Here is a 16,523-nt window from a genome sequence, read left to right as displayed (position 1 = left end):
ATTAATAGTAAATTTAATAGTAAATCAGTTTTGATTTAATAGTAATTAATTTATAGTAGTAAATTATAAATAATTTAGTGATAAATAAATGATAACTTAATAATAAATAATTAATAATTTAGTAGTTAATAATTGAAATTTTAAAAATAAATTAGTATAATTTAGTAGTAAATCATCAATAACTTAATATTTAATTAGTGACGACTTAACAGTTAATCATTCGTAATTTAATAATAAATCATTCATAACTTAATAACAAATCATTTGTAAATTAATAGTAAATTGATAATTTAATAGTAAATCACTCATAGCATAATAGTAAATCATTAATAACATAGTTGTAAATCGATAATAACTTAATTGTTAATCATGATAATCTTTTTTATACTTACAGTTGCTAAGGATTAAACATCGGTTATTTGTAAAAACAAAGTCAAAACTTTAATATTAGAGTATGAGGATAAATTTATCATGAACCTATTCAATAAAAAAAATCTAAATTTGAATAAAGTAATAATATTATTATATAAAAAATTATCTTATATATTGTTAGTGGACTTTTTAAATTTTATATTTTATAGTTGTAAATAAATAATAACATATTAATAAATCAATGATAGCTTAATAAAAATAAGTGATAATTTAGTAATTTTTAAAAATAATAATTAAATGGTTAATTATTAATAAATTAATAATAAATTAATGATAAATTAATAGTAAATTAATGATAACTTAACAGTAAATCAATTTCAGTTTAATAGTAATTAATTGATAAACTTAAAAAATCATAAATAACTTAGTAGTATATCAATGATAATTTAGTAGTTAATCATTGAAAATTTAAAAGTAAATCAATATAATTTAGTAATAAATAATTGATAATTTAATAATTAATCAATGATAACTTAATAATAAATTATTGATAATTAAATATAAATCAATAATAACTTGATAGTGATGGATAATTTAATAACAAATTTAATTTGTAATAATTTTGTAATAAATAATCAATAATTAAGTAGTAAATAAATAATAACATAGTGGTAAATATATAATAATATAGTAATAAATTATTGATAATTTATAGTAAATTAATTAACTATTAATAATTTTATATTAAATCATTGATAAATTAATAGTAAATCAATTATAATTTAATAATAAATTATTAGTAATTTAATAATAAATTATTAATAATTTCATTGCTACTCAGTCATAATTTAATAATAAATCGTCAATAGTATATATGACTAATGTTCCTGATGCCTCCAGAATCGATGTTGACCATTTCCGCTCCTCCAATGGCCATTGATGCCTGCCCGGCTCTCGGAGAGAGCAATGAAACCATGTTAGTTGAGTCAACGAAATTAAAGGAAATCCGTCTTATCACATGCATTAACGTGGTAGGCCTCATGACACACACATGACAATGATTGATGCAACAATGTTATTGGAAGTTGCAGAAAGTAGTTATTGGGTATGAGTAATATCAATTAATCAATGAGCTGCTCCTCGTTTTTTCCTCTTTCGACTGATTCTGATTCAACTTTGGTGGATGGTATTGGGAGGCCCTCACTTCTCGCAGGGTGATCTAGACGTTTATTCTTCTGCTAAATTAAGCAGATTGGATTAATTAGATGATTGACAGATATCTGTTACATCACCAAGAAATGAATTAATGGGCTTGATTGCTCCCTTTTGTTTGTGTGAGGAAAAGAATTAACATGGTATTTTATATTTCATGGAAAATTTTAAAATGTCTGGCTCAATCTGAACAGAGAAAAAGGGGTTTAAAAAGGATTAGGCAATGAATCTGAGTCATTCAACAGATCTGGAATTCAAATTTAAATACCTGGAATTTCTTTTCCAATATGGCAGGTGATCCTCTGAGAAATGTAAAATATATGCTCTTACAGACTGCATTTCTCATAGTTGAATCACAGAATTACGAAGCAGTTGCATTTCATAGGCCTCTTCAGGCTTTGTTATTCCAATACAGTATTAATTCTTACTTTGGATACGAGTACATGGCTGAAAGAAACAATACAGACGCCCATTTGACTAAGAATGCCACTATCACATAAACAAATATATGACTCAGAACTCAGAAGCTAGTTGATCTGAGGTTATTTTGGTTCTTGAATGTAAGACAACTACTGACATGAAGCCTCAGAACTGCAAGTGTACATTTGACACAGCCTTAATGTTCTTAGCACCATAGAGAATCCATCCTCCGTTTGGGAAATTAACTCTTATGATACTTTGCTTCCTTTTCCAGCCACTAGATTCCCCCGACATCAACAATGATGACAAATGCTTCAACAATAGAACTTTAGTATGTGTGTCTGTCGATACAAGAATAGAACAGATCCTCCGACTATTTTTTAAATCTGCATTAGTTCTTCGAAGATATTCATTGCAGAAGCTGGCAATCCCAAAAGCAAACTAATGCTTTTCGTATCTTTCTGTTGAGGAAGGAAAAGAATAACAGGTTTTTCTGGCAAAGCTACAGGCCCTGATGAAATAGGTTCTCCCCATCCGAAGTCTATTGTGTAGAAAGATAGCTTAGACCACGTTGTAAGCAGAACAGTTCCAGCTAAAGAAGGCCTAGCTCTTGTTGCTTCAAAATAGTCAATGGCCGATCTCATATAGCTGTCTGTAGCCAATTTGATCGCCTGTTGGATTAATCCCACCGCGAAAGACAGTGGTTTCTCGAGCAACTCACCAGCAGTAACTATTGAGTTTGTTAACACAATACCATTACCAGCATATCCTTCAGGTAATGGAGGGGTAAATCTTTGCCGTCCATCGACGGCGAAGAGGAGCTTAGTCTGTTGCCCTGGGAGTAAGTTTAATGCTTGGCACCGAGCTCTCCAGATAAAGCCTGCTAAGACTTGAAATGTGGTGCACTTGGATAGAACTCCATCTTCCATGGCTTTTTCCTTCAGTTGTCCAAGCTTATCAGGGTCAAAAAGGAATGATTTATAGAGCATTTCTTCTTCTTCATACAGCTTGGCTGTGTTTGATATCTCTTCAATCTCATCAAATTCGTGGTGTGAAAATTCTATCAGAGGTGGGTTGCGGGCTTTTAGTATGCTCCTATCTAAAAACGGAGGGATCTTTAAGGGCAAGCCTCTGGCAACTTCACCCCATCCATTCATAAATTCCATAGCTCCAATCCCATCTAGCATACAATGGTTCATGCTCATCCCAATAGAAAATCCTCCACACTTGAACTTGGTCACCTGCAAAACAAGATTCTTACCATAGTTTCCTTTGAAGGATGATATCGATTTTATTCAGAAAAAAGAAAGATATCAAACAGTACTTAAAGAGGAAACCTGCTATAAAAGAACAGAAAAAGAAGCTGCTGGTTCAAGTAGTAGTAACTGTCGAACTGATAAATAAAATTCAATTGCACAGGTTTTCTTTCTGCCTTGTACAGGCCAACGGATCAGTTTGATGCAAGTAAACAATAAACAAAAGAGTTGGACAATCTCCAAACCTGAATCACCAAAGGAGGTATCTCAAGTAAATTCTGAGCACCAGGAGTCTCATACACCAACTTTCCAAGAGTGACAGGATCAGGCTTTTTTATGTCCCCCATCTCCTCTAGTCCACAATTTGCTTCAGCTTCGACAAAGACAGCCCCCTCCCCAGTGCAGTCCACTATGAGCTTCCCTTCTGAACTGATTGTTAGTCGCCCAGCAAACGGATAATGGTAAACAAGAATCTTTGACAGGCCATTTTTCACTACTTCCACAGCGTCCTCATTTCCTTTAGACTCTGACTTAAAGAAGTAAATAGTACGAACTATGACTGCAATGTTTTGGTCTAGGTTTGAGAGGTAGTAGAGACCCTTCTCTGTCTCTTCAGCTGGAAGAACTCGAGTTGGTTCTCCCTGGCTTACGCTAAATTCAACGGTACCATTGCTAACATCCGCCATCCCAATAGCTCCTCAGAAACCAAACCTAATCACAACTGAAAGAAAGCTGATGTTCACATAAAAGTTAAGTTGACAAAAATAAAAGGACCTTCACATATTTGCCCTCCTAGTCACAGGATGAACAGCTTAAAAACCTTGTCCAGTACATGACAGATATCAGAGAACAAACAGAAAGTGAGCTATTTAGTTGATGTATTGAGTAAGAATCAAATTACTGAAAACATACCTGAGAACAGGAAAGAAGATTAGGAAGCAGCAATCCAACTGATTTTTGCATGTTCCTTTGCTCTGGAGTAGAAGTTATATAGCAAAAGTTTGAGCAAAAAAGTTGAAAAATCTTACAATATGATAGGGACAGTTGCTGACGACTGAGTAGAAATGTTTCGTATGTGTTAAGCCCCTTCAATTGGAGAAACTCATTAAAAGGGACAAAAGACAGAAAGGGTTTACCTTTGATTCCATTTTAGGACATGGATCTTTTCTACAGCTTGAACTAAGGCCATTTGAGTTGGGGTAGGCTACTGGTTCATGCACCAAAATTTCACCGGCCAGGAAGTCGGGCGTGAGAGGGAAGAGAGACCGTGGGGTTGGTTGGTTTAGTTGGCTTCCAAAGGTAGGTTACTTGATAAAACTTTTTACATCTTGATCTAAGTAAAGTTTTAAGAGCAGAAATCACATGTCTGTTTCCTGAATTTCCTGCTTGATTCTATACTTTATTACAAATCAAGAGATAGGAGTTATGACTATGATCAGACTATGGGATTTCAATGCCGATCATGGCCAATAAACCAAAATACACGAAAACCTGAACCCTTTGCCAAAACTGACTTCCAAAATCATCAATAATAAATGTTTCCTTGGTGAATAGCGTTTTCCATATAAAAAAAGTTTCAAAAACAAATGAAAGAAAATGATTTGGAGCATTTAATCAACGTTGATTATGAGTAATCTTGGGAGGGGAAAGCATCATCAGAAGCTGCAATGCCTTGCTAATGTTCTAGTCTTGCAAGAAACAGAGGTTTATGTTAATCTTATATATTGGATTAGATCAAATAGAATCGATTAACCTATAATATTTTAAACGAATTTTAAATGGTCGTTAGTTCAAAAACTTCAATCAAAACTTTAAGTAGAGAAGTGTTCATAATCTTAATCAAAATCTTATCCTGTTTAACACGTTTATTCCAGTGGAAAAAGGGCTAAGTCAAAAGGAGTACAGCACAGAATAAATACACCTCTTCAAAAATTCAATCTTTTAGTTGCAGCAAGCAAGCTCTTTTTGTCTACTTCACCCCTACCAAACAGTAAGCGTATATTTTGTAAGGTCAGCGACAGCCTTAAATGAAAACGCTGTAGATCAAGCCCTAACCTTAACAGACTCCAGCTGGTGGATGAATCATTTGAACTGAATCACATATTGTAAGCATTTTTCACCTAGCTAACATATAAGGGGCAGAGAAGAGTAAGCATTGGAGGGATGAACAGATGAAAAATTGAAGACATGTACGAGTCGAGGTTATCGACAAATGCCATAAATATGACAGTTGAAGGAAACTTATGTCCCTTGATTTTAGAGACCTCACAAAGAGCTTGTTAGGAGTACGAAAACCCCACACAGGCACACACCCATAATAGAATTTTTCAAAACAGGTTGATTTAACTCGGGTGCAATAACATCACCACTGAAATTAGAGAAAAGTTGGACGAATTAATTGCACTTGTTCTTGATTTCACCCCAACGCACTAGTATGTCGTATTAAAAGTTTTTGACACTCTTAACAGTCCCAAGTCCTAACCCAAAAAACATTTATATGAATAGCATCCAACCACACCTAAACAATTAAATACAACTTGAACAACTTAAAAAAAAACTAAAAAAATTTGTAAATTGAGGCCAAACAAGCAATAATAAGATACTACAAAAAAAATAAGTCACTAACTCATATCATATGATACAATCCCACCTATTGAACATCTAAAATGAGACTACAATTTATAATTGTATGAGAATTGCAAATGAAATCCCAGGAGGGAGATAAATTACTGATAACTGCACATATCTCACATGTTTTACATGGTCATATAATTCCTCGATTGAATTAAGCATCATCATCATCATCCCCATCCCCATTTTTATCAGCATTCTCCTCACTTTCCTCATCAGACATGTTATTTATCACATCTGTAATAATATCCTTCACCTCAGCTTTTCTATGCATCAAATCCAGATTGAAGTGCTTACCTGACATTATCAAAATCTTATAATTAGTCAAGTCAAAATTGATATTGTAACTTAAATACTTTAATAACTAAAGGTGAACATACCAAGTTGTCGAATAATATCAGATAATGTTGCCTGCATCACAAACAGAAGAAAATTTTAGCACTATATTGATTTTAATCATTTCAACTCCAAAACACTGACAAAGACACTACTTACAGTGTTGAAGTCCACTTCTTTTAGAATATCTACTACTACATCATGGATCTCTTCCCTGCTAGGCTCTCCTGTAGGCTTCTTGCCACTTTTGCCTTTTCCTGTCACAGCATAAACTCAATGGAATAAAAAATAATAAATACAAAACTACTCAAAATATCCACACATAAACACATCCAGATCTAGTAAAAACCTAGTGAACAAATCCCCAGAGTAAACATGCACAACATTTCAAGTTTCAACAGTATAGCTAGAGAAATCTACCTCGAGTCTTGGCAGAAACCTTTGCTGGTGACTTGTTTGTTTGCTTCTTGCCAGCAACCTTGTCTTTGGTGGAAGAACTGCCATCCTTAGAAGTTTCCTTTCCAACCTTCTGTTTTTTTGATGCAGAACCCTTCAATTTTGATCCAGAAGTCCCATCAACATCAATATCCCCTGTTTTTGAAGTTGATCCAGAAGATTTCCTGCTAGATTTTGCATGGGTAAGCTTCTTTCCAGATGTAGACTTATCCTTGCTTTTTGACTCCGGACTCTCCATTGTAATCCTTTCTGAAGTACTTCTTTTGCTTGATTTCTTGGGTTCATCTTCTTCCTCTGATTTAGTCTCTTCATCATCACTCTCTGCTTTAGGTGTAGCATCAGCATCATCTTCATGAGAATCATCTTTAGCGACAGGGGATTCAACTTTATCATCTTCATCTTCTTCCTCAGATTTGGAGGAATGCTTATGTTTTTCCCCACCCTGGGTTGTTCTTTGTCGCTTATGTAGAGCAAAATTGGAAAGAAATAACAAGCATCAAGCACTTTCAGCCACCAAAAACGCCATGACGATTAAAAATAGTACAGAGACAAGCAAACAGATACACATGAGAGAAAAGTTATCATTCTCAAGAAGCATTTGGCAACTACATTTCAGCAGCACATACTTATTTGAGAGTTTACACAGAAAATATGTGAAATTGTAATCCAAGCTTCACCCAAACAAAAATTAAGTATAAACTTTGGTTCCTCCAAACAAAAAAAAAAAGAAAGGAGGAAGTCAAAATCTACCAAATTAAGAATTTATTGAAACTTTTGGCCAAAAAAAAAATTATTGAAACTACATTTATTAAAAATAAAGGATGGGAACTTTGTACCAAAACTGAATGTGCTTGTGTATGACACTTACTAGAGGTGTAAATGATACATTAATACTCACAAGTTATTCGAATTCAATTTGAATAAAACTTAAATTCAACTCAATTATTATCGAGTCAAACTTGAACTCAAGTAACTCAACTCATCAATCAAGCTAAGTTCAAACATTTTCATACCCAACTCGAATAACTCACAAGCTTAATCAAACTTTTATATTTAAATATATTTTTATTATTTTAATTAATAAAATATTTCAAGCTCGAGCTTAAATACTCAAACTTTTGTCGAATATAAAAATCAAACTTATTTTTACATGTTAATTAAGTCAAATCGAACAAACTCAAGTAATTTAATTTTTATTTCAAGTCAAATTCGAATTAAAAAAATAAAATTAAATCAAATTCAAACCAAATTTCAAGCTTCAAATTTCAAATCAAACTCAAGCTCAAACTTAATACTATATCAACTCAAACTCAATCAATTACACCTTTAACATTTACAAGAACCAACACTCATTCTCAAGCACAATCAACATAACTAATTCATATCAAAGTGAAATTCTCAACATGAACCTTGGGAAAGATGATAATGAACAAACAATAAGATTCAAGAGAATAAAAAGATGACGAGAGTCTAATAATAACTAAAAACCAAAAGATATCGATGGGTACCACCATAAACAAATAGGAACCACAATCCATTCAAGATAACTCATGAAACACCATGTGAAACACACCTTATACTGAATCCATAAATATTCAAGGGAAAAAATCATTTAAACTAGCAAATAAACCACCAGAAGTGTTACTAAACTGAATAAAAAGGAGTACAAAGGAACCAATATGAATGAGCACAAAACCTCATAAACAACTTGACAAATTTTAGGAACAAATTAAAGAAAAAATTTCTCCATGACCAGACAAAAAACAAGTTAACATGTATATGAAATAAGCATCACTAGATTCACTACTTTATTAACAATACAAAAACAAAGAAATTAAAAAAAAAAAAAAAAGACAATACATGCACAGCAGCCAGAGTAGGGATGTGAAAGAAAAGATTAAATAGGGATGCAAGTTCAAGTCTAGAGAGCACCAACTTTGATGGGCCATAATTATTTAATGACCTTCACAAAAAAATGACAAATTGACAATTCTAAAACTTCATTCTTATTAGCAAAATAAAAAAAGAAAAAAACCAATTTTAACAACATTAGTGATAGTATTAATGAATGATCAGATTGATAATATCTTATTAGACCAACATATATATTCTATAAAGAACCTAATAAATAAGAACAAAACTTTACCACCCATGCATAAATCATTTGTTTTTATGGTTAATTAACACAAAAAATTAACCATGTCACACTTATCATACGAATTTTAAACTCAGCACTGAATAGGAGGTAAAAATGACACACAATAAAAGAGACATTTAAACAAAGATTGAATCAACAAATTTTAAAATACAAAAGCACACAGCAATACATGCAGAAATAAACACTAATCCACGGTCATAGATAAATAAAGTGGACAACAAACGATATATACCAAAATGGAACACAACCCAACAAGACAAACCTTGGCTGACGTATCTGATGCTTCCCCAGAACCAATGTTTTTGCTTGGTGTAGATTTACGCTTTTTACCCTTCTGAAACAAGATCAATAGAGAATCTCATTCAGTCCCAAACTGACAGTTAATCATAACAAATGCTACATAGCATGCAAATGATTATGAAATCACATTGCACCTGTTCCTTGTCAGCAAGTAGAATGTCAGTTGTAGCATGGGGAGATTCCAGAAATTCCAACAATTTGACAGAGACTTCCTCCTGAAAAATGAAATGAGTTATCCCAAATAAACAAGCGAAATTACTACATAAACAACAATATACATTGTATGTATTTCTTACCGACCTTTCTTACAGTGGCCCTTGTTATTGGAATATTCAGCACATCACAGAAATCAACCAATTTTTCTTTAACACATTTGTCAATTTTTTCCTTTACTTTTGCCTTTTGTTTTTCCTGCTGAAAAGATAAAAAAATGGCCATTAACAAGGTTTCACTTAATGAATAACAGCTTATGCAAAAAGTCAAACATAGGCAATGTATCTTCAAATTAAACCTACTTTTACTAGATGCAATATGAGAATCATGCAGATACACAACTAAAAATAAAAAGAATAAAACCAACTTTCATAAGATAGAAGAAAATACCTCATTCTCAACCCAAACATAGCCTGAAAATTTGCCAATGTTTCTCTTCAAACTGTGAGGCTGTAAAAGGAAAAATACAATTAGTACATAAAAAGCATCATGGAACAACAAGACAAGATAAAATCAATTACCTTTGCCTTTTTTCCAAAGAGTATCATATGAAGCATCTGCAGATTGTCATCAGGTTTTCTCTTTGACAACTTGAAGGCCACTGAAACAATTTACAATATCAGAGAAAAAATAGGCCAGATTCTGCGGCAAAAACAAAGTTGAATAAACATAAACAATATTACTTCAAATAAAATGTAATCACAACAAGAATTAGAATCTTTCTGTCATCCAAGACAATCTCGAGAGTTAAATATTAGATGAAAACAGCAAGAGTTAAGCAGTAAGAACAAAATATTGATAGTAGTCAAATATTACCACATCATCTAGGAAATTCATAAGCAATTCAAGCACATATAAGACTCCTACTAAGCAAGGCAATCCACAACAAAACTATTGGTATGAAATCCTAATACTCAGAAAACAAGAACCGAATAGGCTATCATAGAAGTTCCAAAGGCTTCAAATCCAGTCCTATTTCACAAACTTTAAAGTTTTTAGAGTTTAACACAAGTATTCCTCCATTTTAGTTATTTGTTATAATGCTTATTAAGCTCAATAACAGTCAAAATGGCAAAACAGCACAGGGCAACAGTGTAACTCAAGTTTTAATATTGGATTGAATGCCATTACTCACATCTTCATCGACATGTGTTATAAGACTGACTTTTCTGCTTCCTCAAATGTGAATCCAATGCATAATTAACGAGTAAGTCTCAAATAGTTTAGGCATGCCACAAATCGCAAACCCTTCGGATAGTGTAAAGCACCAAATTTAACCGAGTCCCAAGTTGTACAAAGTTTATTACCTCGACAACATTACATTACAGGTCGTCCAGAATTGAATAAAGAATATAAGCACTATCAAATCCCCATGAAATAAAATTAAAAAAAAAAAAAAAAAACACAAAGCAGTACCTTGATAGAAACATTTACGAAAGAGAAAAGATACATACCATTTGGAATATCTTTAAGCTGTGTACCGCGACCCTGAAAGCAAGCAAGGCAAACTTAAGAAACAATCAAACCCAAAAACAAGAGGGAAAAAACTAATCAAATCCTTAACCAAAAGCATTACCTTTTCAATTGACAAGGGTTTGGCAGACGAAGACCTGGCAACGGAAGGAGCAGAGTACCTTTCAACGACCTTCCTTTCCCTTGTAGGCCTGTCACTACTCGGCGTCACAGGCTCATTCTTCTCAGCCGAATCTCGACTCGGTTTCCTTGAGCTTCGCTTTCGACTACTATCTTCGGCATTTTTAGTCCCATCCTCTTCGTTCTCTCCTTCTTCCTCCTTAGTCTCCTCACCTTTCTCTTCTTTCCCCTCCTCTTTCTCTTCAACTTCCTTATTTCCCTCACTTTCCCGAGAAAATTCTTTTTCGGAAACCTCCTCTTTTTCTTTCTCTTTCTCTTCTTTAGCCTCCTCTTTATCGTTCTCTGGAGGAGCCTCCTCGTCCTGTTTCTTCTCGTCTAGGGTTTCCGTCGCCATAGTAACCACCAATCAAACAGCAAAATGACTTGGTTGTCCCCAAAACCCTAAAATTGAAAGAAACCCTAAAAGATCAAGAGGGAGGGAGAGAGAGAGAGTGAGACTGATCCAGTGAAATGAAAAACAAGTCTTTGGAATTTTGACTTTTTTTAGGATTTTAGATTTGGGGAATTTCAGATAAGAATAATGAAATTTGGTAAGGGCGCGCGAGGGAGAGATGAGAAGAAGAGGGAGGAACGAGCGGGCAACCAAAAAAATGTTTTGGGCGGAGAGCGGGATTTGGGTTTTTATTTTATTTTATTTATTTTTATTCATTTATTATTTCCCTTGGCGTTCCATCTTTTAACTGTGTGCTGCTGCCAGCTAGATGCTTGTTGTTATATTGGTAGAAAAGAAATCGAAAATAATTAAGGATTGATTTAAAATTATAGTATTTCATTTTATTTATATTGGATTTTTTGTTATTTTATTTAAATTAAGTTTTGTTATTAAATATATATAATATATATTTATATCTCATTTAGGTTATGGGAAGTAAAAAAGTAAAAAAAATAGAAATAAATTATATATTTTTATTAATTTTTATACATATTTTAAATTTTTAAAAATAAAAATAATAATTTTATATTAAAAGTATTTAAATATATGAGAATTTTATATTAAAATAATATATAAAAATATTAAAACCTAAAAAATGATAAATCAAATCAAATTTAATTAATAAAATTTAGTTTGATTTTAAATTGAATTGTATGAATAATAAAATTTAATTTTAAAAATTCATAATATTGTAAAAAAACAAATCAAATTCGATTCAAATCAAATTATTCTAAACAAATTTGATTCAAATAGATTTTTTTTTCATTTGATTTGAATTAATTTTTTTGCATATTGTAGACTTTACAGCTATCCACTTTTTTTTTTACCTGGCATAATAAAAGTAAAACAAACAATTCTTTTCTTTTTTTTGTAAAAACACACATCATTTTTCCTTTTTTTTATATTAATATGAAAACTATAAACCTATGCTTGGATTGAAGTTAATAAAGGAAAAGAAAATAAAGGTTTTTAAAGAAAATGAAATGATATTTCATTCCTTATTGGAATAGTTAAAATAAATAAAGTAAAAGAAATGAAATGATTGATTATAATTTTTGTTTGGTTAAGTTGTGAAAAAGAAAGGAAATGAGATATTATATTATATTACTTCAATTATATCCTTTTAAAATAAAATATTTTTTTTATCATGTGAATAATTTTGATATTGATTATTTTAAAATTTTTTAAAATTTAATAAAAATAATTTTAATTAAAGAGAATATTATTAATAATTAATTCATAAAAAATGTATGTTTATAATTATTTTTATACTACAATTTTTTTCAAAATTAACCTATAAATGAGAAAATTAAAATTTTAAATATTATTATTAAGATAAAAATAACCATAAATTTTTTCAAGTATTAACATTTTCCTATCATTGTATATGTTTTGTCATATTCTTTTATTTTTATTATTTAGTATTTGTAAGGTCATAACAAAGTAAAAAAAAATTAAAACCTAAGGATAAATTAAAAATATATAAAATTTGAAGTTATTAACAACAAAATAATTAAGTAATAAGTTGCAAAAATTTTAAAAGTAGTATCAATAGTTAACATCAATGATTAATCTTGAATATTATAATAGTATTTATTAAAAAATGATAAAATATAATAAGAATAGAAAATTATTTTATATTTAAAAAATTTAATCTTTTCCTTTTCTTCATATTTATCTTGATATGAGATGATTAAAAGTTGAAAATTTTGAAAGAAATGGAGGAATGCTTAATTTCCTTTTCTTTCCTTTATTAAAATGTAAATGGTAAATCAAACCAATGAAAAGTTTTTTTTTTTTCCCTTACTTTCCTTTATTTTCCCTTAATCCAAATATAACCTAAAGTTAAATTTTTTGATAAAAAAAAATATAAATTTGATAAAAATTAAAAAATATATTTATATTTTGATATATTACATGAGTTATATATAATAATTATTATATTATATATATTTATCATCAAAATAAACATAACATCAATACTACATTATATAAAAAGAATCCTTAAAGATTCTTATGATGACATTTTTTTTAACAATTTTACATTTGAGTCTCTATCAGTGAGTTGTCAACAAGGATAAGACAATGATACACACGTGGCATCTAATAGCGTTTATAGGTGTAAGTGTTGTTTGACTTATCTATACTTTACCTAACACATTTCAATGGCTTTACTATCTCTATCCTCTCTTTCATATTCCTTCGCCATATTTTTTTATAGTCATGTCTTACTTTTTTTATCATCTATTTTCTAAATGAATTGCTCATTTCAATGGCCCTCTTTTATTGTTTTCTCCTTATTATAAACTTTCTCAATCTGCAACCCCGATTTAAGGAAATGTCACCGTTTTATGAAAAGTTTGAGTTTTAAATCTTGACTTGATTAGAGGCTATAGAGCTAAGTTTCCAGTCAAGTTGCTATTCAGATTGATCTTATTTGACCAAAAAGTTTTGAATCAAGTGAAAACCTATAGGGAACTAAATAATGAAAGGGAAGTTGTAATGGAGAGTTTTGTGAATTAGTCGAATTTAATTTCATTGAGTTGATTAGTTTTTGGTCATTTGCTTTGATGGTAAGTTTTAAATCAAATTTGTTTTTGTTTGATTTTTATAGTAATTAAGTAACGAGTTAAATGTACAATGATTGTAAGTAAAATGTATGGTTTTGCATTTATGAAACTAGCTATCTCTGGTGCAACTGATTCGGTATGGATTCTCTGACTTTTTTTTTATATTAATCGAGACATGTAAAAGTTTTGAATAAATCATAGGGATTTTGAACAAAATTTTTTCAAGGCTTTTTTTTTCTTTAATTTGTTTAAAATATTTATTGTTAGGTTTTTTTTTTTCTAAAATATTTGTTTAAAATATTTATTGTATGTTGCACATATGGTAATTAGATTGGGTTTTTTTTTTTATTAGTTTATGTTTTTTGTTTAATTAGTGTTTTTTTATACATGTATTGTTGAATGTTATTGGGGATTAAGTTAAAATTCATTATAATTTTTTATCTTATAAAATTGCCTTTACTACAATAGTTGTTATATTATGCAGGTATTCACTTATCCCACTTGTTTTAATTTTCGTTAACTAGAAAAATGCATTTGATATTAGATCTAAACCATCCCTTGCCTTTTTATAAATAGACACCCAATTCATAATGCAAAAGTTGATAAGCTAGGCCTTCATAATACATGATACTTTGCCCATAAGCATCTGACACAAGGGTTTAAACTCAATTATATTTAAACTAATGCTTTTATTACCTCTTAGGTGATTCATTTACTTTGCTACATTTGTTTATTCCTATCCCACATATACAAATGTGTATAAAATACATATTAAAATACAAGTTATGATTTACATTTTCATGAATAAACTTAATTTTGAAAGTTATCTGCCTACCAACTATACTAATTTTTCTAAGCTGATAATTCATCTTCAAATTCTATTAAGCTTTTTTTCATATATAAGCATTTTTGTATATGTTTCACTTTTTTTTTTGTTAAAATAAAATTTGATGTTGTTATGCAATTGATAATGTACATCTTCAAGATATTTAGTTTTATTATCTCTTCATATAATGGAATAGTAAATAAGGATTTCATTAAAAAATTTTCATATAATCAAATTATTAGATTATGAGCTAAGTTTCTTTTTATTATTATTATTTTTTAGAAATGGTTGAAGAAAAATGAGCTTTCATATCTCTTTTCATATATTTCCATCTTAGATTCTGGAGTTTGTTCATAATGGTGACAAGAATGTGGCAAAATTGATGGACATTGGTCAACATTTTATGGGAACGTATGAAACCATTTATCATGTTTGCTTTGTTAGTTGTTTGTAAAAAGCTCTATCAAATGATGTACTTTGAAGAAATATTAATAATAAAAAATGTTTTAAATAGAATGCCAGTTCTTCCAGCTGATCCACATTTATTAGATTCTGTTTAGGTATCATGCTTCAATAACCATAACTAGTATTGATTCTTTTTCAATTAATCAATAATTAGTGTATGTTTTTATCATAAAATAGTATACAGATTGGCTAATGATTTGCCCATGTGGTTTGTACATAAGAAAGTGAAAAAGTAAGAGTTTGCATTTATCTATTTGTTAATATGACTGTTTTATCATAAATGTGGTAGGAAGAGAAATAGGAAATGAAAATTACATAGGTCCACTGAAAATGATAGACATGTCCATAACCATGCATGCATGCTATATATGGTTGTTTTGAGCCTGGCTATATGTTACAAACATGTCCATGACAACTATATATCATCCAAAATTTTTATATTTTAAAGGTTATTGTTAAAATTTCACAGTTTATGTTCACATATAAGTTTATTTTTTTATATACTTAATATTTTAATTAAAAAGTAAAATAAGATCTAACTTAATGATTATTCAAAGTTCGATTACCAAATAGCAAGATCAAACAACTAAACCTATCTTGAAAATACTAATTACTTTTCATTTCAAAGATTAAGCGCTAAAATTCTTATACTTTTATTATATCAAAATAAGCTCTTAATTTTTAATTTACACATAAATAAACATTTAACTTTTAATTTGTATGCAAATAAACCTTTAATATTTAATTTATACCTAAATAAGTTTTTAATATAAATCATCTTTTATTTAAAATAAAGACTTATATAAATACAAATGAAAATATAGATATTTATTTATATATAATAAAAAATAGGGATTTATTTAAATAAAATTAAATAGTTTAATGCCTTTTTTAATATTTTAGTAAAGATTAAGGTATAAATTTAAATACGAGGTATATAATAAAAATATAATAAAATGGAAGGCATAAACATGGTATTTTTTAAAGGAATAAATCAATTAATTTAAACAGTGGATTCAAGCTTGAGCTTAATTTCTTTCGTAATTTTTCAATTTCTAATTAATAGTAGTAATAAATATGGTCTTCAAAATTTAATCGGATATTCTTCATAATATTTGTTTCCCTTAAACATGTCTAGATTTTCCTCATCAAAATTAATGTCTTACAAATAGCAAAAGATCTTCACATGCTAAATGGATGGAAGCTTTTCCATGTCTTAAAA

General features: G+C 29.8%; 2 protein-coding genes across 5 annotated transcripts; both read right to left on the bottom strand.

Moving 5' to 3' along the window:
* Positions 1 to 1,814: 1,814 nt before the first annotated feature.
* On the bottom strand, positions 1,815 to 5,653 carry LOC111313999 (omega-hydroxypalmitate O-feruloyl transferase-like). 3 transcript variants are annotated; one of them, XM_022914951.2, is made up of 4 exons: positions 4,397 to 5,653; positions 4,173 to 4,234; positions 3,506 to 3,992; positions 1,815 to 3,245 (listed from the first exon to the last, which is right to left on the bottom strand). In XM_022914951.2, the coding sequence occupies exons 3-4, from the start codon at positions 3,944 to 3,946 to the stop codon at positions 2,385 to 2,387; spliced, it is 1,302 nt and encodes a 433-aa protein (XP_022770686.2). In that variant the 5' UTR covers positions 3,947 to 3,992; positions 4,173 to 4,234; positions 4,397 to 5,653; the 3' UTR covers positions 1,815 to 2,384. The 3 variants fall into 3 exon arrangements, with proteins under 3 accessions (XP_022770686.2, XP_022770678.2, XP_089622227.1); XM_022914943.2 differs by having other exon boundaries at positions 3,506 to 3,981; XM_089766101.1 differs by having other exon boundaries at positions 3,506 to 3,971; positions 4,173 to 5,653.
* A 153-nt stretch (positions 5,654 to 5,806) lies between these two features.
* LOC111313987 (DEK domain-containing chromatin-associated protein 1-like) lies at positions 5,807 to 11,627 on the bottom strand. Of its 2 annotated transcripts, none has more exons than XM_022914934.2 (11): positions 10,931 to 11,627; positions 10,809 to 10,842; positions 9,876 to 9,955; positions 9,745 to 9,804; positions 9,442 to 9,552; positions 9,276 to 9,356; positions 9,104 to 9,175; positions 6,648 to 7,143; positions 6,387 to 6,484; positions 6,272 to 6,302; positions 5,807 to 6,188 (listed from the first exon to the last, which is right to left on the bottom strand). In XM_022914934.2, exons 1-11 carry the CDS (start codon positions 11,339 to 11,341, stop codon positions 6,046 to 6,048), a joined length of 1,617 nt encoding a protein of 538 aa, XP_022770669.1. In that variant the 5' UTR covers positions 11,342 to 11,627; the 3' UTR covers positions 5,807 to 6,045. The 2 variants fall into 2 exon arrangements, with proteins under 2 accessions (XP_022770669.1, XP_022770661.1); XM_022914926.2 differs by having other exon boundaries at positions 9,442 to 9,555; positions 10,931 to 11,626.
* Positions 11,628 to 16,523: the final 4,896 nt, after the last annotated feature.

Source organism: Durio zibethinus, chromosome 9 (assembly GCF_047325235.1).
Source record: "Durio zibethinus cultivar Kanyao isolate XHJ-2024 chromosome 9, ASM4732523v1, whole genome shotgun sequence".
Classification (NCBI taxonomy): domain Eukaryota; kingdom Viridiplantae; phylum Streptophyta; class Magnoliopsida; order Malvales; family Malvaceae; genus Durio; species Durio zibethinus.
The sequence above is the reverse complement of the archived record's forward strand: the minus strand, read 5'-3'. Positions and strand labels throughout refer to the sequence as shown.

What these genes read in the sequence shown, in the direction of transcription:
- LOC111313999 (XM_089766101.1), bottom strand. Translation starts at nt 3,946, where the DNA reads ATGGCGGATGTTAGCAATGGTACCGTTGAATTTAGCGTAAGCCAGGGA. An exon ending in TACCTCCTTTGGTGATTCAG is followed by an intron (nt 3,246 to 3,505) that starts GTTTGGAGATTG and finishes CTTGTTTTGCAG; the next exon opens with GTGACCAAGTTCAAGTGTGG.
- LOC111313987 (XM_022914926.2), bottom strand. Translation starts at nt 11,341, where the DNA reads ATGGCGACGGAAACCCTAGACGAGAAGAAACAGGACGAGGAGGCTCCT. An exon ending in ATGTTTGGGTTGAGAATGAG is followed by an intron (nt 9,556 to 9,744) that starts GTATTTTCTTCT and finishes TTATCTTTTCAG; the next exon opens with CAGGAAAAACAAAAGGCAAA. An exon ending in CAAGGGCCACTGTAAGAAAG is followed by an intron (nt 9,357 to 9,441) that starts GTCGGTAAGAAA and finishes TTCATTTTTCAG; the next exon opens with GAGGAAGTCTCTGTCAAATT.